Source organism: Grampus griseus, assembly GCF_964374135.1.
Source record: "Grampus griseus genome assembly, chromosome: 6".
Classification (NCBI taxonomy): Eukaryota; Metazoa; Chordata; class Mammalia; order Artiodactyla; family Delphinidae; genus Grampus; species Grampus griseus.
In genome coordinates, this window is record NC_139000.1 from 23,685,104 (window position 1) to 23,706,317 (window position 21,214).

Here is a 21,214-nt window from a genome sequence, read left to right on the forward strand (position 1 = left end):
GATCTCGGGCCCTTGGCATGTATCGCAGGGATAAAAGAGTATCACCTGAAGAACGTCTCCATGTCGTAACACCCATACCACGAAGACATGCTTTCTATTACTCGGTGATCCTTATGTCGGGATCCATGTGAGATATCTGGCTTTGTGTTAAGTACACCAGGAGAGGACTTGGCAGAGGACTAGGGTCTCTCCTGACCTCGAGAAGCTCATAGACTCGAGAGAGAAATGCCACGTGGAATGGCCCCTATTCTATCACCACCATAGCCAGTGCCTCCTTGCGGGCGCCCAGTGAGAGCTGTGAAACCCTCAGTGGGAGCACAGCTTTGCTTGGCTAACAGGTTTGTGTGGGGGTGGGGGGGGGACGCGGGGGCCTCTGTCATTTTCTAGGGTGTAGAAAAGAATGGTATGAAAAGCCTCACCCAGGAAATCCTGCCATTTTAACTGTCTCTAACCTTGCTTCCCTTCAGAGAAATGAACTCTGTCCTGGCTTTTGTTTCCGATGACTACCGCATTTACAGTTCTGAAGCGTCGGCTTCTGAGGGCGAGCACCCGTTTGTCTGCCGGTCAGTCTGTCTGTCTGTCTGTCTCTGCCCCTTTCACCCCAGGGAGCTGGGGTGGCCAGTCCCTCCCTGGCCACTCCGGCTCCCCGACGGCAGTGACGGTCTCCCTTCCGGCCTCAGGAGCAAATCAGTTGCTTCAGCTCCCTCCTGCTACCCCTTTCTTTGCCCCTTTCACAGCTACCCACTGAAACCCCAGGGGTTCCCCTCTTCTCTCCGTCCTCACCCACTGGGCTCTCCCCTCGGTTGCACCTGACGTCCTGCCCTGGTAGGGAGGAAGGCCACTTGGTGTGGCGTCTTCACTCCTGGCATCCCTGTGCTGCGTCCAGCTGCCACCTTCTTGTTGCTTCCTGTCATTACATGTCCTCCTCGCCATCTGTCTGTCCATCCTCCACACTGAGCGGAGCATTACTGCAGCCTACAGGGAACGTCTGTACATGGTTGATCAGCCAAAAAAATATTGTCATGTTTAATAAATTACCATCTGAGAGTAAGCTCTCCACCCCTACTTAGAAAATGGGATTGGACACATAATGACATTGAATACGTTATTTTTAGTACTATGGGCTGTTTGGGATAGACCATTACATTTTCTACTGAAAAAGAAAAATACTTTAAAACCTTATAAGATGTCATCTAAATTCTATATAATGTAATTCGAAATTCAGAATTTAGAAATGAAATATAATGAATACAGAAATACAGTTTACTGAAAAGTCTGTTGTCTTCTGCTTTGTCACCTTGCTCTTCTGTTTAAATGTCATCGCCCTTTCCATCGCTCTCATCTCCAGATTCTTCCAAATGTTTGAAGTATGAATGCTATTTGCGGCTTCACAGTAAAGGTTCAGGTCCACCCCTAGAGCTGGAAATGGCTTTTCCTAAACCTCTTTGGCTTTATCTTGGCAACTTCCAAGTTTCCCTTGCTGCCACTAGGAGGTGCTCTTATAAACATCAAAACTTAGAAAAGTTGCCCAACTTCGGGAGAAGTTTTTTTTTTAGCTTCCTTTTAAGTAAATTAAAGTCTCATTTATTTTCAGTCTGAAAACATACCACTACTACATAACAAAATATCCTCTCTCTGAAATGCCTTCCCATCCAACTTGAAAACCTTAAGGCCAAACTCTTCTCTTGCAAATAGCTCTCCTTCTGTACTACTCTGTCACTGAATTTTTTTATTCAAATGAATTGAGATTGTGAATCATTTTGTGTGACTATGATACAGATTTTATATTTAAAGTAAGCTAATTTGAACTTGCTAGGAAACAGAAGCACTACATTAATGAAAACTTCACGGATAAGGACCTGAAATAAAGAGGCAGCAGCAGCTGTCTTTTGTCTGTTTGTTTCACTGAATGTCTGTCTTTGCTCACCTTTCCCATCACTAACCTGGAATGAGATTAGAATATGGAGGAGTCTGTGGAACATGAGGACAATCCCATATTCTGTTGGCTTTTAAAGGCATCTTTTGCTAGGACTGTGGCTCTGGAAGGGTCTAGTGTGGGTGTGCATGAATGCAGAGAAGTTGCGTGTCCTATACCGTGTTCATCCCTGTGGCCCTGAGAGGTTAGAGAGGAGGGTCTTAGGAGCAGACCTGGTGTGAGGAGAGGAGAGGGGAGACGTGCTGGGGGAGTCATGTTCATCAGACTTCTGTCTGTCAGGTGAGGGGAAAGCTGTGTGACCCTGGGCAAGTCACTCAGCGCCTCTTGACCTGTTTCTTCATCTGTGAAATGGAAGTTGAACCAGATGACCACAGAGGTCTGTTCAGTTGTAATAGTCTGTAATTCTCGAAGATAACGCCATCCAGTAGAATTTCCTGCGATGATGGAAATGTCCTGTAACTGCGCTGTCCAGTGCAGGAGCCTCTAGCCACGTGTGGCTGTTGAGCGTTTTTTGAAATGTGACTGGTACAACTGAGGCACTTTCTAATCTTAATTTACTTAAATTTAAATAGCCACACGTGACTGGTGACTGCCATATTGGGCCGCGCAGCTCCAAGATACAAAAGGACTTACATTAGAGAAAAATAAAATGTATAATCTCAGTGGAGGCATTAATGGATGTCACAGGTGAATAATGTAAACTAGGATTCATATAAATTGTCCTGAATATGCCACGTTAGTCCCATTTCCTTTGGGTAGCGAACTGTCCTGTGAAGCAGAGCTATGAGTGGGAGTGAGATGGAAGGGAAAAGCTTTCAAAAGGGATGGAGACGCATGCATCTGGGTGAGCTTCAATAATTAAGCACCAGAGCAGCTGGGCATATTTCCCTATCACCCTTCCAAAGCAGCTGAGTTTTCAGCAGTTCCTGGTACTACCCTGCCCTCCTTCCCCTTTTCCCCAAAACTAAAGGCGATGACCTTTAGGCCAGCTGGGGACACGGGCAGCCAGTGGACTCTGGATGTGCCTGAGCCCTGGGCTTGACCTTTGGAGCTCTTCTACGGTTCCAAGGAGTGGTGACAGCCGCGAGATGCCAGGCCCCAACAGTCAGTAATGTTTGCTCTGATAAAATATTAATCCAGTTATTAAAATATCTCCTCCTTCCCCACGATGAAGGAGTATATCCGAGAACAACCCAGCACAAAGCTGCCTGACCCAGAAGTCATCCAGTTCTGTGTCTCCATCTTCAAATGCTCCAGGCTCCTGTTCCCCAGATGGCGTCGATCAGCAGTTCTTAGAGGACTTCCACAGGGTGACCAAAGGGGGCTCCGAGGACTCCAGCCAGTACTACTGTGACAAGGTGCGTGACCCCAGGTGCTGCGGCTGCAGTGGCAGCCGACCCAGCCAGGCCTCCCGCGCAGGGCTGCCTTACGGGCGATTAGGTGGTTACGACTCAAAGAAAATAGCATATCACCGACCACTGGAGAAAGAAGTGAGATAACTGATGATTTTCTGACGTTCTCCAGAATGATGGTGACGGCTACTTAGTCTTGATCCGCATCACACCAGATGAAGATGGAAAATTTGGATTTAATCTAAAGGTATGTTGTGTGTAATTTATAAGGACATTTGATGCTCCGAAGCAGTCTTTAGATGACTTTTTAACTTCCATTAGAAATGTGCCACGTACCCAAGGCTGCATAGGGAAATTGGCTCGGCCTTCAGAATTGGGAACTTTTTTTTGTGGCCATAGTAGCTGCCTCACACCGAGTGCCTGCTCTGTGTACTTATTTATATCACCTTATTGAGTTCTTCTATTAAGTGGTGAAATTGGAATTTTAAAACCCTTTTTTTTTTTTTTCTTGCGGTACGCGGGCCTCTCACTGTTGTGGCCTCTCCCGTTGTGGAGCACAGGCTGCGGACGCGCAGGCTCAGCGGCCATGGCTCACGGGCCCAGCCGCTCCGCGGCATGTGGGATCCTCCTGGACCGGGGCACCAACCTATGTCCCCTGTATCGGCAGGCAGACTCTCAACTACTGCGCCACCAGGGAAGCCCTTAAAACCCATTTTATAGATGCACACTAAGGCTCAGAGAGATGGGAACCCCTCAGCATTGCTAAGAGAGAACAGTGGTTCAAGTGCAGGGCCATCATCCTCCTCTGCCTCCCTCTAGGCAGGTTCTGCAAGCTATGACCTGCAGGCCAAATCCCATCTGTTTTTATAAATAAAGTTTTATTGGAACGCAGACACCTCATTCATTTACAAATGGTTTGTGGCTCCTTTGGCACTACGGTGGCAGAGTGGAGAAGTTGCAACAGAGCCCTCTGTCCCGCAAAGCCAAGATAGGTGATATCTGGCCCTGTACAGAAAAGGTTTACTCTAGAGCAAAGTGAGGGCAGGTGATCTTTGCTGCCCACCCCGCAGCTGCCATCACGCACTCCTTTCCAATACCCGCAGCCCTGCTGACAGCCTGTTCTCAGACGTCAAAAGCCCTCACGACATGGGGCCTTTCTACAGCTCCTCTCCTCCACTGAAAACCCCCTGTCCATCAGCAGTTAGGGGCTGTGCTTCTTGAGTCCTTCTCCAGGGGGTGTTTGCATTTTTTGAAAGGAGGCTGCTTCCTCTAAGTGCATCTTTGGTCTGTGGAAGGTGGGGATGGCAGTGGGAGGCTTCTGAGCAGCCTTCTTTCTGGTTGGCCCACTAGACCCAGGGACCCAGGAACCTTGTCGTTCCGAAAGGTGCCAACGCCTGCAATTAGAATAAGTTCAAGGGAAGTTTGAGCCCTCCCTTGTGTCAGAGATATCTGCATGTCTTTGTTGCTGTGAACGACTCAAGTGGTCTTTTAATCTACATGTTTACAGGGAGGAGTGGATCAAAAGATGCCTCTTGTGGTATCAAGGATAAACCCAGAGTCACCTGTAAGTAAACATATTCTGTTATTTCCCAAGTTTGCTTTCCCCTACATGTAACAGATTTCTGTTTCTGTGTCCTGTTTCTTTGTTACTGGCAGCAGAGAGTGTGCGTACATGCATATGCACATAGATAGAAGGAAAGAATGGAGGCCGTTTTCCAGAGCCTTGTTGCTCATTGTGGTCCCCGAAGCTGCAGCACCAGCATCACCTGGGAGCTCATTGGAAATGCAGACTCTTGGGCCCCACCCAGACCTCCTGGACCAGAATCTGCATTTTAACCAGATCCCCGGATGACTGGTGTGCACGTTGAAATGTAGAAGCCCTGCCCGAAAGAAGGAAACTGGGGCTTAGAGTTTGCTGTTCTGCTCGCTCCGAGTGGGCTCACGGCCCCTGTGTCCCTCCCCCTCCCCACCCTCAGCCCTCTGTCTGGGGCTCTAGGCATCTAGGAGGTGATTTGCTTTTGTATAACAGTGAGCACCAAAGGGTCCCTGTGCCTCCTAAGAAGGTGCCTGTTTGGGAGTTTTACTCTTAAGCTTGTGGTTTACCTTTTCTTACTGCTTGTGGCCTCTGTGAGTTAAGAAGCCTTTCATTCCCACACTGTTCAATGCATGGCTTCTCTCCATAATGGCTTCTGCCTTTGGGGTTATGTTTGCAAAGCCTTTCTCCATCACAAGATAGATAAATACTCGCTTTTAGCTGACGAATCTTTTTCTTTTTCTTTTTCTGTTTTTTTTTTTACCGGTATACGAGCCTCTCACTGTTTTGGCCTCTCCCGTTGCGGAGCACAGGCTCCGGACGCGCAGGCTCAGCGGCCATGGCTCACGGGCCCAGCCACTCCGCGGCATGTGGGATCTTCCCGGACCGGGGCACGAACCCGTGTCCCCTGCATCGGCAGGCGGACTCTCAACCACTGCGCCACTAGGGAAGCCCTGACGAATCATTTTCTAACCACACATCTAGACAACAAAAGATAGAGGCATTGAAGTCATTGTGACATTACAGTAGCCTGGCTACCATAGAGAAATAGCCTCAGTAGTTTTCTTAGCTTTACTCCAAAATGTTTCATAACGTAGGTTCTGAGCAGGACTCCTTTAAAATCCCACTGCCAGCTACCATGTCAACATTGCAGTGGAGGCAAAAATAAAGACAGTAATGCCTGAGGGAGAAGAAGAGAACTTGGTCATGGTCTCAAGTGTCGGGGCTCAGAAGACATCAGGTTCTTCCCTTGAGGATTGTGTTATGATAACAGAAGAAACTCGCTCTTCCCCCATGCAGGCGGACACCTGCATTCCTAAGCTGAATGAAGGGGATCAAATCGTGCTAATCAACGGCCGGGACATCTCAGAACACACCCATGACCAAGTGGTGATGTTCATCAAAGCCAGCCGGGAGTCGCACACACGGGAGCTGGCCCTGGTGATCAGGAGGAAAGGTAACAGCCACCCGCGGGGGAGGAGCCTTAGCAAAGAGGGCCTTCCACAGCCTGTTCCATGGTTTTGCGATGTTGCACTTGTAGCCAACACGGGAAAATCAAGGGCTTTCCCGTGACCACCTGATGGCCAACTTCTCCCTTGAAAAATATGGAGATCTGCCTCCACAGGGCCCCACCCCTCATGGCCAGTCCTCTGCAGGTAGGCAGCACCCTCCACCCCTTTTTATACTAGATGTGACCCTCCCCTCCCCCATTCCTCCCAGGCCCAACTCAGCCCACTTCACACACCCCTCTTAGCTGCCTGGCCCTGCCTGCATTTGCATATTCAACCCTTCCTCAAAGGACCAGGTTATATTTTATTCATGTGCATTTGGTTTTTGTTGCAGAGGCGGTAAGCAGAGTGGGGCAGGAGCCTGGCTGCCTTGGGGCTCTTCAAATTCTGCCTCCTACTGGGTTCAGGGACCTTGAGCAAGTTTCTCACCCAATCTGTGTTTCCGTTTCCTCTAATGTAAAATGAGGATGACATAGTCGCTACCTGCAAGGGTCCCTCGGAAGAGTAAATGATACTCATGCTGGAAGGCATCAAAGATGCTGCCCAGTACTTGGTGGGCATTTGAAAGGCAACCTCTGTTGAATACAGCTACTATTATCGTTGTTGTCGTTGTTGTCATAAAGCAATAAGCCGAGTCCTCGCGTCCTCCTTCCCAGCTCTCAAATACTGCAGGTGAATGAAGTACGCGACTCAAGCCCCGGCCCCGCGTCTCCGTTCTGCCCTCACAGTTGTCGGCACAGCCCACGCCCCCTCATGCCTGCCTTCTCTGTTCCCACCGAAACCCCCAGTGCCAGCTCTCATCCCACCTCCTCCGTGAGGCCCTGCCAGATCTCTCCAGACCCCTACCCACCTCCTCCCACCACCCATCCCCACCAAACCCAGCTCCGTGCTCGGCACACAGTAGGGGTCACTAGTGACAGTAGCTGATGTCTCTGCAGCACCAGCGAAGTGCCTGCACTGTGTTAATTGCTTTGCGTAATTATCCTCTTCAACTCTTACAATGTTCTCGTGAGGTTGGTATTCCTACCCCCAAATGAGGAAGCACAGAGAGGTTAAGTAAGTTGCCGTGTGTCTGGTAAGGCCACGTGATAATAGAGAAGGAAGGAATCCAGCGATCGGGAGCAGGCCTCTCCACATGCAGTGCCGTGTGACGTGCTGGCCAGTACGAGGGGCTGGAACGAGAGCATTCCGGCCGGGCCGGTGGGGAGGGGGTCCTCCACCAGCCCATGGCAAAGGGCTGGCGCCTGTGTGAGGTGAGGGAAACAGATGTCTGTAGACGATTAGAGCTTAAAGAGCAGTGCCACTGATTTTCTATCACTGTAATGGTAAGTTCATTTTTCAAAGAAACATTCAAGTAAAAAATGAGTTGATTAAAAGAAAAATAGTAACATAGGGGATAGCAGATAGGACAGAAATCATGAAAATAAGCAGAAGATCTGAGCTTCTGTGGTCAGTGGAGAGAATGTGGTCTTTAGCGTCAGACATGTGGACTGAATTCCCGTGTCCCACCCTGACAGGCTGGGTCACTTTGGACAGCTCTTTTGCCCTGTGAATCAGTGTCCTCATCTGTAAAATGGGAATAAAGACCGCCGGTTCAGAGTTGTGAGGATTCAGTTCAGCTATGTGGAAAACACAAGAGTGGTTCCTTTCTTTCTCCTTTCCTGTTATCTTGAAGGCAGTGGGGAGTCATTGAAGGCTCTTGGGTAAGGGAAGTGACTTCTCTTTCTGGGTAGAAAGGGAACATTCAGAGATGATCCCAAAGTTTGAAGTGACTAGACAGAAAGAGGCACATGAGGCTGGGAAGTATTGTGCATGGTTGGGGAGAGGGGGGTCCTCTGTTTGTTTTTACCCGTATTGAGTCTGATGTGAAGGGAGATTTCCAAAGAGGAAGCACAGAGGAGACTAGAGATGTTTACTTGGGAGCCTCCCACCTAACAATGGCCTCGAGTTACAGACTAACTGACTGAGCTCTGCGGGGCGGTGGTGGTGTGGAGAGAGGGTCAGACCCCGCACCAGTTGCCTGCGAAAATGCCTGTTTTAAGGGAGCAGATGAAAGGGACCAGAGAAGGAGGGCAGAGCAGGGGTAGAAGAATAACCAGGTCACAGAGCGCAGGGAGACAATCTGTTTGCTTTAAAAACGTCCTTTCCCTTTCTCTTATCCTTGGCAAAAGCCTCTTGCGTTCTAAACACAGTCATTTAAAACTAACCAGCGGGCTCCCCTGGTGGCGCAGTGGTGGAGAGCCCGCCTGCCAATGCAGGGGACGCGGGTTCGTGCCCCGGTCCGGGAGGATCCCACATGCCGCGGAGCGGCTGGGCCCGTGAGCCATGGCCGCTGAGCCCGCGCGTCCGGAGCCTGTGCTCCGCAACGGGAGAGGCATTTTGTATAATTAGTACCTATTGAATCATTCAACGAGAAGTTGTATCTTTGGTGAAAATGATTACCATGTGCTTAATCATTTAATAAGATGTTTTAAACCATCTGCATTCAGGTGTCATAAGTCTAATTTGGGGGGAGGAATCCCATCACCCAGCACGTGGCTGCACAAGCCAGACAAGCTCTTTCTCGTCCGCTACAGCTGTCCACTCGTTTGCTGATATCAAATCTGAAGATGAACTGAACCAGCTTTTCCCAGAGGCCATTTTCCCCGTGTGTCCGGAGGGTGGAGGCACGCTGGAGGGATCCATGGAACAGCTAAAGAAGGGCCTCGAAAGCGGGACGGTGCTGATCCAGTTTGAGGTAAGAGACCCCCAGTGCCTCGGTGGGCTGCTCAGCTGCTGCCAGGTCATCTAAGTCACCAGGCAGCTGTGCTCATGGAGGGACCACAGAGGGACTCATGACCTCAGGGAGAAAGCGGGCTGGGGACCATGGCCCATCGCTTGCCCCCCGTTCTAGTAACGATCAGGAGTCATGGAGAAACATCAGAAATCGAGGAGGTGGGACTCTGAGCATGTTTAGCTGCCAACACAAAAGCTCAGAACACTCGGCAGTCGAAGGTAGTGGAGAGGCGGCGTGGATGGGTGCAGAGGGATGCTGGGGGAGCTGCGCCCCGTGAGGGCACAGGGGCTGGGCTTCCCAAGTCCCCCAGAACTGTGTGGACACGAAACCAAAGTCAGACCACGTCTTCCCTCCCCAGGAGCGACCTCTGCTCATGGGATTGAGCCTGTTGACAAAGGCACATGCAGAGACTTCACAAAACAAAGTAGGACCCAAGGAGACTTGTGTTCAAGTCAGCTTTACTGATCACTAACAGAATGAAAACACAGTATGTTTGTCTTCCACATTTTTAAAAAGTTGTAGAAAACAGAGTAGTTCGTGCAGTAAAAAGGTAACAAGAGCACAGAGAAGCATAAAGTAGGCCAGTGAAAGAAAACTGATCATGATTAATGACAACATACACAGTCTGGATCCCTAAATTAGGAGAGAGTCTCAGGTCAGATTCAAAAGCGGAAATCTGCACTGCAGAGTTTATTGGAAAGTTGTATAAAGGAAAAAGTCACAGAAGCAAAACTAGGACATTTATCAAATATATGTGACTGCATATTGATTCAGGAAGGCATGAGTAATGTGAGTATCAAACAGGAAGGAAGCAAAGCAGAGAGTCTTGAGTGAGAGAAAGGTTTATTCTATAATGGTGTAAGGAATAGAATGTAAATAAAATACATTATTAAAGCAATGTGTATTGAACAATAGTAAAAAGTAAATCCCACAAGGGAAAGGTGAATTGGCCCCACCAAAAACAATCAATAGGGGATTTTGAACTTGACAGCCTTGACAGATAATATAGACAAAAAATAAGCTGAAATCAGGATAAGAGGGTAGGAATAATACAGTTACTTGGATAGAATTGCTAGACATATACTGAACATCTACAAAGAGAGAGAGCTCTTCTTTCCAGTTGCCTGCAGGAGGCTAGGTAGGCTTAAGATTTTAAAAGAAGAAAAGGTAGAAGTTGTATTCTCTGGCTTTTCATTGCAAAAAAGCTCAAAATTGAGACATACTTTTTTTAAAAATGTATTTTATTTATTTTTGGCTGCATTGGGTCTTCATTGCTGAGCGTGGGTTTTCTCTAGTTGCAGTGAGTGGGGACTACTGTTCGTTGCGGTGCGTGGGCCTCTCGTTGCGGTGGCTTCTCTTGCTGCGGAGCATGGGCTCTAGGTGCAAGGGCTTCAGTAGTTGTGGCTCACGGGCTCTAGAGCGCAGGCTTAGTAGGTGTGGCACACAGGCTTAGTTGCTTCGCAGCATGTGGGATCTTCCTGGACCAAGGCTCGAACCCGTGTTCCTTGCATTGGCAAGCGGATTCTTAACCACTGCGCCACCAGGGAAGCCCCGAGACAAACATTTTAAACACTAAAACTCAATTATATTTAAACACTCTCCAAAATAATTGAAACAAGGAGCACTTAAAAGCCAGAATATATCAGTTTTATTCTTTTTGGAGGGAGTTGGAAAGGAAAGTCAGAGGGGAACGGCACTGTGGAGTCATTTGTTCTTTCATTCAACGAGTATTAGGTATTCACCATGTGCCAAATGCTACATCAGGAGCACAGTGAGGGAAGGAGAAGGGGGATTTCTGACCCCAAGGAGCTTACGGTCTAATTTTGGTATATTTGTGGGAATGTATCACGAGTCCCAGAAACAGCTAAAGACCAAGATAGGGTGAGATTTCATTCCACAGACTGTATGTTGTGTAGGGACTGGAGGTGAGAGGATTCCAGGAGGTCCTCTGGGGTGAGATGTAATGTTAATAGAGGATGGATGGGATTAAGTGTGGAGGAGAGGGTATTCCAGGAGGGTCACAGCCTCCTGGACCCTAATGCAGACTAAGCTCAGAGGGTGTCAGGTAGGGAAACAGGCCTCCCGGGGGTGAGCAGCGCTCAAGGAGTCCTGGGAGATGTCGCCAGGTGATGGAAGCCCTTCACCCGAGACGAACCGGGTCTCTTTGATAAGATTGTCCACAAGGAGGCGCTGTGGGCTCTTGGTGAGGAAAAAGACGGTGCCTGGTCTTGACCGATGCTGCAGAAAATGCCCTGCACTTTCCTGTTTTACATACAGGAATCCCCTATCAGGTTTTCCTTGAACAGTGTTCATTGAAATTCATTAGGAAGATAAAAAATGCTTTAGAAAGAAGTACCCACTTGTCCCCCTGTGTTTTTAAGTAGTATTTCTCAAAGGGTGACACCCTGACCATCTGTACGGATATCACCTGAGGAGCTTGTTTCAACGGGCCCAGCCCTTAACTACTGAATCAGCCACACTGGGAGGGGGCCTGGCTATTGCTTCTTAACAAGATCACCAGGAGGTTTTAATGCACAAGCTGATCGTGCGGATGGGAGAGTAAAGATCGTACCAGAACCATTGTCCCGCTGCTGCCCATCCTAAGTCCTGCCTTTAGAGCTTTTGGTTGGACTAGAGAAGAAATAAGATATGGAGAACATAGAATTTTTAGGGTTAAATTTTAGTACGTACACATTTCCTTCATTTAGTTTAAACATTTCCTAGAAATTAAGTCAAAAAACCTTCTTTTTAAATAAGTAAATTTGAATTCCAAAATACAGAACAGATAACAGCAGATCTGCTCTGTGATGGAGCTGGTGGGATCCATGGAGCCCTGCCTGTCCGTCTCCACACTGCCCCCCAAGGACCCCTAGACTGTGGAACACAATTTAACAACCACTGCTAGAGGTGGGAGAAGTTGTCTCACATAGCTGCTAGAGGAGGGGAATCCTAAAGGAAGACAAAGGGAAACCTTCAATGCGCCCTTACTGTGTGCCAAGGGCTTTATAGGCGTGTCTCACAGCATTCGCACAGCAGCCTGCTGTAGGGCTGGATCAGGGTCTTGGAGAGGTTACCTCACAGTAAACGGCACAGCCTGATTGGAAACCAGGCAGGCTTAACTCATGGAGCGTGTTCTCTTAACAGCTGTAGAACCTGTGTGTAATTAGATAGGTAACAACAACGTGCCGTTTCTACGTGAGAGTTGTTAGAAGAGCATGACATCAGAGCTAGAAAAGATCTGAGATGCTGTCTAGCCACGTGGAGCCAAGCAGGCTTCAAATCCTGACTCTACCACTCATTTCCTGGGTGACCTCAGGCACATCCCTTAACCTCTGTAGCCTCTACTTCCCCATCTGTAAATTGGGTATTTTGTGAGCTGGTTGTAAGAGTTAGATGAGATAAATACTTCATGCGTTGTCTGACGCACAGTCAGGGTGCAAAAAGCAACAACTATTATCATTCCTAAATAGAGGAGTGTAAAGAACCTGCCCAGTCCACACAAGAGGTGGAACCCAGCACTGTCTGACTCCCAGAGTCTCGGCCATTCTGGTTCCCCACCTGCTTCTCCTCCAGTGCCGTCAGCGGGTGGGCGGCTTGGCTGTCGGAGGCTGTGCTCTGAACGGGAGCAGGAAGTGGGCGCTGGTTCCTAGCAGGTGCCCATGCCACCCACTCCGCAGCACAAAGGGCCTGTCCTGGGGTAGCTGGGCAGTGGATGGAATCCCTTTTGCAATGACAAGCTGGTTTTCAGCAAAGCTTGCTTTGAAGCATTTTCTTCATTAATGGAATTCCCCTGTCCCTCCCATGGCTTTCAGAAACAATTACAAATGTGTTCCAGAAAGCGTTGGGTCCCAGCTATAATAAAATCATGCTTAATAATTAGCATTTCTATAGCACTTCGGAGTCTACCAAGTGTGTCTCACATATGTTGTCTCAATTGACTCTCACAGCAATTCCGTGAGACAGATATGGCCAGAATTATTTGGATCACTCCTTTATAAGTGGAGAGAACAAGGCTCAGAGGCTATGGAACTTGCCCAGTGTCACCCAGCTGGGCAGAGACAGAGCTGGGATTAGAATCTATGTTGAAAAGTCCATTGTCAGAACTCACCCGGTATGACCCAGTTCTTCACTCAACCTCTGATATGAGCCCTTCCCTCCAGGAGCTACACAGTGTGAGCTACTCAATGTGGGCAGTTTGCCAGCATTTGTGACCAGCCTCGAACTGCCTAAATACTGTGTTCAGGCAAGGTAGGGCGTCCCTCTGTCTCTCGTGTAAAGGCGCCCAGACTTGGGTTTCACAAGGCTCCAAGTCCATTACCACCACCAGGATGCTCTCCTCCTCTAAAGAACTCGTTGCCTCAGCCCCAGGGTCGTTCCTTCCTGAGAGTAATTTGTGGCTCCTCTCATGCTTTTTCCGAGTTGAGCCTTCCGTTTAGGCAAGGGAAAGGGTGTGCATTTGGTATAGACAGTGCTGGATAAAAGCTAAGTGATGATGTTAACTGTCCTTTGAGAACTGGTTTCCCAGCAAGCAAAGGCCCCTTGTGCTCAGCCTCATCCAATGGCCTTGCAAGCTCTTTGGAGACTTGTGGAATGCCGTTGATAGAAAATGAGAAACATTTATCCTCCCACCTCTCAGGACTGACGAGTTAGAGCAGTGGCTACAAGGCTCCACCAGAGGTCAAGTCAAACTCGGATACCCCCGCCCCTCCCACCTCAGCATCTTCCCTCTTTGCCAAAACCAGAAGCCGTCTTTTTCTCTCTTCTGACCACTGTTTCTCCCGAACCCACTCCTACATCATCCACTGTAAGAAACATCCATTCCTGTCAAAACAGGTGACTTACTGGTCGCTGTGATCATTATAAAAGTTGATTTGGAAGGACAAAGGCAGCTGAAGACTTACACACGTAGGTGTACCTTCAAGATCAGCGCTCATACTAAAAGTTTTTTTTTAATTTTTCAAAATTTTTTTTTCTTTTAAGAAAGGCAGACATTATCAAGTATAACACTTGGAATACAGGGAGCGAACTGCGGGCTTTGGAATGACCACGCGAGTGGCCTTTACATTTCAAGTGCCGGGGACCAATATAAAGGAATTGCCACCCCACCTCATTGTCAAGTATTTATCTGTGAAAGGGACGCTGCAAGAATACTTGAGTGCGCCAGCACTGGGATCTGCGTTTGGTGCTGTGACTTAAAGTAGCACTGTTAAAAATGGTAATAAAGTGGCACTATTGGAAGTCCCCAGGTTGCCAGCAACAATGTCAGTTCATTTCAGCAAACCTTTACAGGAAGGTAGAGAGAAACTCTGAGTACCCCGTCAGCAGTGTCCTTGCTCCCTGACTGGGTCTGTCAGGTACAAGGGAAAGTGGAAGTCCCCAGTGTGGACGAGCTGTCCGTGAGCAGTAAGTTGTTCTTATGTCTGCAAAGTGGAGGACAGCCTCTCGAGGCCTTCATGAAAGACGGGCTACCCTTAGCTTAGTTACGTGCCTCCATGCCACCTCTCGTCCTGCTTTACTCAAGTGCTTTGTCCCCTTTGTCCACAGCAGCAGATCCCGTTATTCCTCGACTCTAAACATTTTATTTAGCACCTACTATGTACCAGGCACAATGCTGGCCTAGGGTTTATGGTGGTGAACAGAACAAACAAGACACCTGCCTTCATGGAGACCACAGTTTAGTGCTTGATACAGAAAGCACAGTAAATAGCTGTTTTGAAAGTCGTTGCCCTGCGCTAGACTCTGGGTTATTGCCAAGGGCATGAGAGGGAGTCCGTTTCTACTATTTGCTCTCCTTACTCATTGTCCCTTCCAGTCCCTCCATTTTCTTTTTCTTTTCTTTTTTTTTTTTTTCCTTTTTTCTTCCCCCTTCTTGGGTTCTCAGTCTTCAAGAACTCCAGTGAGAATTCCCCCTTCATCTGGTTGTGCAGTTGATGGGGTGCTTGCTTCCACTGTGCCAGCCCTTGCCAGCATCCACTGGATGGAGCCAGTTGGGTGTCCAAAGCCTTTATCTGAGCGATGTGAGCAGGTTTCCCATCTTTGGTTGGGCCAAAAGTCTGAGGAGATCAGAGTCATCTCCTGATGCCCCCTCTCTACTTTTAGATGATTTTTTCAAAGGAGGAATGTTTAAACTGGAAAACTGTATGTCTTATCCATCCCCGAACTGTGCTGGTCAACTCCAGCTCCCACTGTTCAGTTTTTGTCTTTGGAGGCCAGAGCCGGTGATATCGATGCTGCAATTTAAATACGGTTGTTCCACAGCAAACCCTCTCAGCTGATCTTCTTATAATTCACCCTTACGCTCACAGCTGCTTAGAACTACACTCTGATATGATGAGAACAAAGCATATGAGGACATAAAAAGTAAGATTTTAATAAAACTAAGTGATCTTATAACCCTCTGTCCCTGTGACCTTCTCCAGCCTCCAGATTGCTCTCATTCTAGGGCAGAATTTAAGGGACCTTAAAGGCTAGGAGCTCTTGCCTGCTTCACATACCTTTAGCCCAAGAATGAACAAAGCAAACTGTGTCATTCCAATGAGCAGTTCTTGAAAGAGCCTTTTCTCAATTTCTGGCTAATATAACAGTCTTCATAATAGCTCATTACCTCCCATCCCTGATCCTTCCAGAAAGATATACCTGTGTTTCCAGCACATCACTGTCTACTCCGGACCACCCTTCTCTGGGCAGTGTTTTCACACCCAGCCTGCCATGCAGCTCACAAGTTCTGGAGAAGAGTCCATAAATTGAAAGAACTTGAAAACTAACTGCTAACACCTTCAGAAACTAAGTGTGTGAATAGCACTGAAGCAATTCAGTGGGAATAGGGTTCAGTGTTAGCCTTGGCAAGGCAGGGATAAAAATGAGTGTGTTGTCAACCCTTCAAAAGGCAAAAAAAAAAAAAAAAAAAAAAAAAAATCTTAGCTTTATTCACCCAACTTTTTGTAAAAAATTTTTAATTTTATATATATATTTCTTTTGTTGTAGTTCTATTTTTTTTTTTATTTTTGCGGTACGCGGGCCTCTCACCGTTGCGGCCTCTCCCATTGCGGAGCGCAGGCTCAGCGGCCATGGCTCACGGGCCCAGCCGCTCCGCGGCATGTGGGATCTTCCCGGACCAGGGCACAAACCCGTGTCCCCTGCATTGGCAGGCGGACTCTGTAGTTCTTTTTCTCACTTCAGTCATTTGAATTTTTTATATAAATTTATTTATTTGTTTATTTATTTTTGACTGCGTTCAGTCTTCATTGCTGCTGTTGTGGTGCATGGGCTTCACATTGCGGTGGCTTCTCTTGTTGCAGAGCACAGGCTCTAGGCACACGGGCTTCAGTAGTTGCAGCATGCAGGCTCGGTAGTTGTGGCACACGGGCTTAGTTGCTCTGCGGCATGTGGGATCTTCCCAGACCAGAGCTGGAACCCGTGTCCCCTGCATTGGCAGGTGGATTCTTAACCACTGTGCCACCAGGGAAGTCCCCAGTCATTTGAATTTTTAAAAATTCATGTTGTAATAATTCAAGTAATTCAGAAATAGCCAAAGTAAAATTAATTGTTTTCTGACCCCCGTCTCCTTTAGCTTCTCTCTCTGTTGTAATTTACAGATAATAATTTGGTGTGTATCCTTGCATACTTGTTCCAGTGATCTTGCAAATATATTTTATACACACACATACATAAGTGCACACACATATGTTATATACACATTGTGCGTATGCTGTTATGTGTAGAAATGGGATCACCACTGTATTATTCTGTGACTTGCATTTTTCACTTAAATAGATGAGTGGAATCTGTACTTTTAGTCTATCTTATTCTATTACTTGCACATAATTTTGTGGTATAACTATATCAGAATTTAAGTCAACACTTTTCCCTGTTGGGAAATATTCAGGCTGTTTCCAGTTTTCTGCCAAAGAAAATATTTTGCCACCAATAAATTTCTTTGATATGTATCTTTGTGCATTTCTGTCAGATAAAGCCCAGGGTGTGCATATTTAAAAATTTGAAGACAGTGCTGTAGTACTTTATTTTGTATTTTATTTTTAATACTTTACAATCCTATCAACAGATCATTACTGCTGAGATACATTCATATCCTTGTTGTGATTAAAGCCTTTTGCTAGATCTATGCTCTTCCGCTAGACCATCTCAAGTTGATTACATTTACACCTTTGGTGTTTTTGGGTTTTTTTTGGTGCGTTGGGTCTTTGTTGCGGTGTGCAGGCTCTCATTGCGGTGGCTTCTCTTGTTGCGGAGCTCAGGCTCTAGGCGTTCGGGCTTCAATAGTTGCAGCACATGGGCTCAGTAGTTGTGGCTCCTGGGCTCTAGAGTGCAGGCTCAGTTGTTGTGGCTCGAGGGCCTAGTTGCTCTGCGGCATGTGGGATCTTCCGAGACCAGGGCTCGAACTTGTGGCCCCTACATTGGCAGGCAGATTCTCAACCACTGCAGCACCAGGGAGGCCCTACGCTTTTGTTATTTGGAAAAGAAAAACTTTTTACCTCCAGGTTAGCTTTACTGGTTATATTCACTCAATTGAATTTCACTTCTATGCAGTTAGTCAGTTAGAACCAAATTTTCATTTAGGGGAATTTGACTCAGATATTCTCCTCCTCCCAGAATCAAACCAAAACTTCTAATGAATCATGAATTTATTTTAAGAAGGAGCCCAGAGAGTTCATTAAAGCTCCCAGACCTTTAAGAAGTTGCTTAGTGGCTACTTGATTGTTATGAACTGGAATTGTAAAGATGATTAATAGTTGAGCCTAGGGAAAGATTGGAAATTCTGAACATTTGGAAAATGCATGAGACATAACATAATTATCATTACCAAAAATGTCTATGCTAATTCTCTCCTGGTGATTTCTGTGCAATTTGTTTAATAAAAGAACTAATAAGAGAAAAAACAGACCAACAGAGGCTGGTTTATAAAGCAAGAAATACAATCTGCAAAAATATACAGGGAAAGACATTGTTCCACCTCCCTATTCAAATTGTAAACACATTTTAGTTGATGATACTGGCTGCAATTTGGTGGACTAACCATTCTCATACACCCCTGGAGGGCAACTCCATTTTGTGTGTGTGTGTGTGTGTGTGTGTGTGTGTGTATCAAAGTCCTCAAAAATATGCTTTAATGCAGTAATTCTGTTCCTGGGAGTTTATAGTAGCAAAAAATTGAAAACAGTCTAATCAAGAAGTAGAATAAAAGTTAAACTATGAAAACCTTATAGATTATTGAGCCAGTAAAAATCATGTGTATAGAGAATACTTCAAGTATTTAAATGACACAGGGAACTAGACACTATATAATAAGTGGGGAAAACAGCCTTCAAAATTATAGTGGTATTTCCCAGGACATGTCTTGTGAGACGTGAGATCCTCCATGGCCAAATTAGCTTGAGAAATGCTTAGCTAATCAGAATTTAATAAGGTTATGCACTACAGGACTTGTCGTCTTAGAGATTCATAGAACATAAGGTGACTTGTAGTATTTCCCAAATTTCCTTGACCTTGAAACTTTTTCTAAGCAATACCTAGTAGCTTCTTTCAGAATACTTGGGTTCTATAGAACATAATATGGAAAGTGCTAATAAATGTTCAGTCTCATTTTTTGTTTTTAAAAACATAGTGATGTCTGTATATTTTATGTGTTTACATATATAATTACATATGTTTGTATGCATGTGTGTGTGAAAAAAAAAACTGGAGAAGATAGATGAAGAAGGTCATCTCAGGACTTCCCTGGTGGCACAGTGGTTAAGAATCCGCCTGCCAATGCAGGGGACACGGCTTTTAGCCCTGGTCTTGAAAGATCTGACATGCCGTGGAACAACTAAGCCCATGCACCACAACTGCTGAGCCCACGTGCCGCAACTACTGAAGCCCGTGCGCCTAGGGCCCATGCTCCGCAACAAGAGAAGCCAGAGCAATAAGAAGCCCGCTCACTGCAACAAAGAGTAGCCCCCGCTCGCCGCAACTAGAGAAAGCCCGCCCCCCGCAGCAACGAAGACCCAGTGCAGTCAAAATAAATAAATAAATCTTTTTAAAAAACAGGTCATCTCAGGGTTGTGAAATTACTGGTAACTTTTTTCTTTATATTAGTCTGAATTTCTTAAATTTTCTGCAAAAAAAAAAATCACTTCCAACACTGAAAAAAAAAGTTGTTTTTAAATTCCCATAAAGTTAACTAAAATCCACTGGTGAATAGTGTTTCACACTCTAGTTTGAAGTGGGGGACACAGTTGTATAGAAAAGAAAACTCAAAAGGGCAAGGAGAAACTTTGAGAGGGGATGGATGTATCTTACGCCTTTATGGTGGTGATGGTTTTATGGGCGTATACTTATCCCCAAACTCATCGAGTTGTACGTTAACTATATACCACTTTTTACATGTCAGTCATACCTCAATAAAATGTCACTTCAAAGAAAAAAACTCAAGCATTGGTGTCAGATCTGGGTTCAGCCTCTGGTTTTAATCTTGAGCAAAGCATTTAATCTCTGCCTCTCACTTAAAAAATAAGAATACTATTAATACCTCTCACAGAGCTGTTGTCAGCAGCACATCAGGTACAGTACGAATGTGTCTAACATGTGCTTGTAGATATGCAAAGATGGTTTTAACTGAATTATTCACTAATGATTGCATGTATAGGGAAATACCTCTTTAAATGAATGTTTAAATGAAATTTACTATGTATTGGAATAAATGTTTTTACTGTGGGAGTATACTTCTGAAATAAATGAAATGAAATGCTCTTGTTCTTAGCAAAGAGTATGGTTCACTCTATTAAATTGGAGGGAAGTGTTTTTAGACTAATGTAAATGATTTCTATTTAATTTTTAGTCAGAATTCTTTCTTTTTCTCTACGTACTTTTAGCTCTTGTCAAATAATTGTCATAAAGATGAGGTTTTACTTACTGTGATCCATTATCTGTGACTCACACCCCTTCTTATGACTTTTCCTCAAAGATCATCATGTTAAAAAAAAAATTATTGAAGAATTTAGTCAGTTTCTCAGGGGATTGTAGAATTTCTTATTGGGAAGATTTTTCTCTTAATATATGAAATCACTGTTAAATGTTAAGATTTTGGTGCTGTGACTGGTAAACTTTACTGATGAAGTATATTTTCACACTCTCTCCATAGCTGTTTTTTGCAATGTTTTTTCTCTTTTTTTTTAACTTCTCTATTTGTCATTTAGCAACTCTACAGAAAGAAGCCCGGTTTGGCCATCACATTTGCAAAGCTGCCTCAAAATTTGGACAAAAACCGATATAAAGATGTATTGCCTTGTGAGTATCCGGCGTGAATACCTCCTCCCCGCTACCACACACACACTGAGATAGTGTTTCCCTTTTTAAAACAGATTGTCTGGTATTCTGGAACGATTTTCAGTGTGTCTGTAAACACCACCGTCTTTACTGCAGCCGTTTCAAACTCTGAACAGTTGGAGAATAGTGTTTATGCTAATGAGGCGAGAGCTGCAGATGGGGCTGGGAACTGAACTCTTGTTTACTCGGTGCGATAAAAATAACACTAGGAATAATCAGTAAATGTCTTGCTCTCCCCACAGATGACACCACCCGGGTATTATTGCAGAGAAACGAAGATTATATTAATGCGAGTTACGTGAACGTAAGTTAAAAATCTGGATCGTGAGAAAAAGCACATTAATCACTGCAACAAGCGTGACAGTGGTGTGTGAGGTGCTTTGCAGTTGGCGAAGTGCTTTCCCGTTCACTCCCTCATTTCATCACCACAGCAGCCGTTGAGGGAAGGCAAAATAGTCTCATTTTACAGAGGATGAAACTAAGGTTCAGAGACGTGTAATAATTTGAAAAGTCACAAAGCTAACGGAAGGTGAGACCAAAACTCAGATTCTGTGTCTCTGACTCCATCATCCACATGCCTTCTGTCCTCAACTGCAGACATTTAGGTGTTCTGTTGTTTTGGCCATTGGTATGTTTGTAACTTTCTGTGTTTTTCCCCCATGTCGTTACATCCTGCCTAAAAATAAGAAAAATAAGACCACCTCTGGGCATATAACCCAAAAACAAAAGGTAAAAGATTTCACATGTTGTGGTGAAAATATTCATTTCACTCTGAAAATGCAT

The 21,214-nt window shown here is 45.8% G+C and overlaps 1 protein-coding gene across 6 annotated transcripts in view; it reads left to right on the top strand.

The window, feature by feature from the left end:
- PTPN3 (protein tyrosine phosphatase non-receptor type 3) overlaps positions 1–21,214 on the top strand; it is a 109,289-nt gene that overhangs the window by 73,244 nt on the left and 14,831 nt on the right. For 5 of the 6 annotated variants that reach the window (XM_082657154.1, XM_082657155.1, XM_082657156.1 and 2 more), the window contains 8 exons: positions 468–563; positions 3,111–3,294; positions 3,461–3,535; positions 4,796–4,852; positions 6,122–6,278; positions 8,907–9,067; positions 20,302–20,392; positions 20,674–20,735. In XM_082657154.1, the coding sequence (XP_082513280.1) occupies positions 468–563; positions 3,111–3,294; positions 3,461–3,535; positions 4,796–4,852; positions 6,122–6,278; positions 8,907–9,067; positions 20,302–20,392; positions 20,674–20,735 (883 nt within the window). The remainder of the gene's footprint in view (positions 1–467; positions 564–3,110; positions 3,295–3,460; positions 3,536–4,795; positions 4,853–6,121; positions 6,279–8,906; positions 9,068–20,301; positions 20,393–20,673; positions 20,736–21,214) is intronic. The other variant, XM_082657153.1, reaches the window with a different exon arrangement.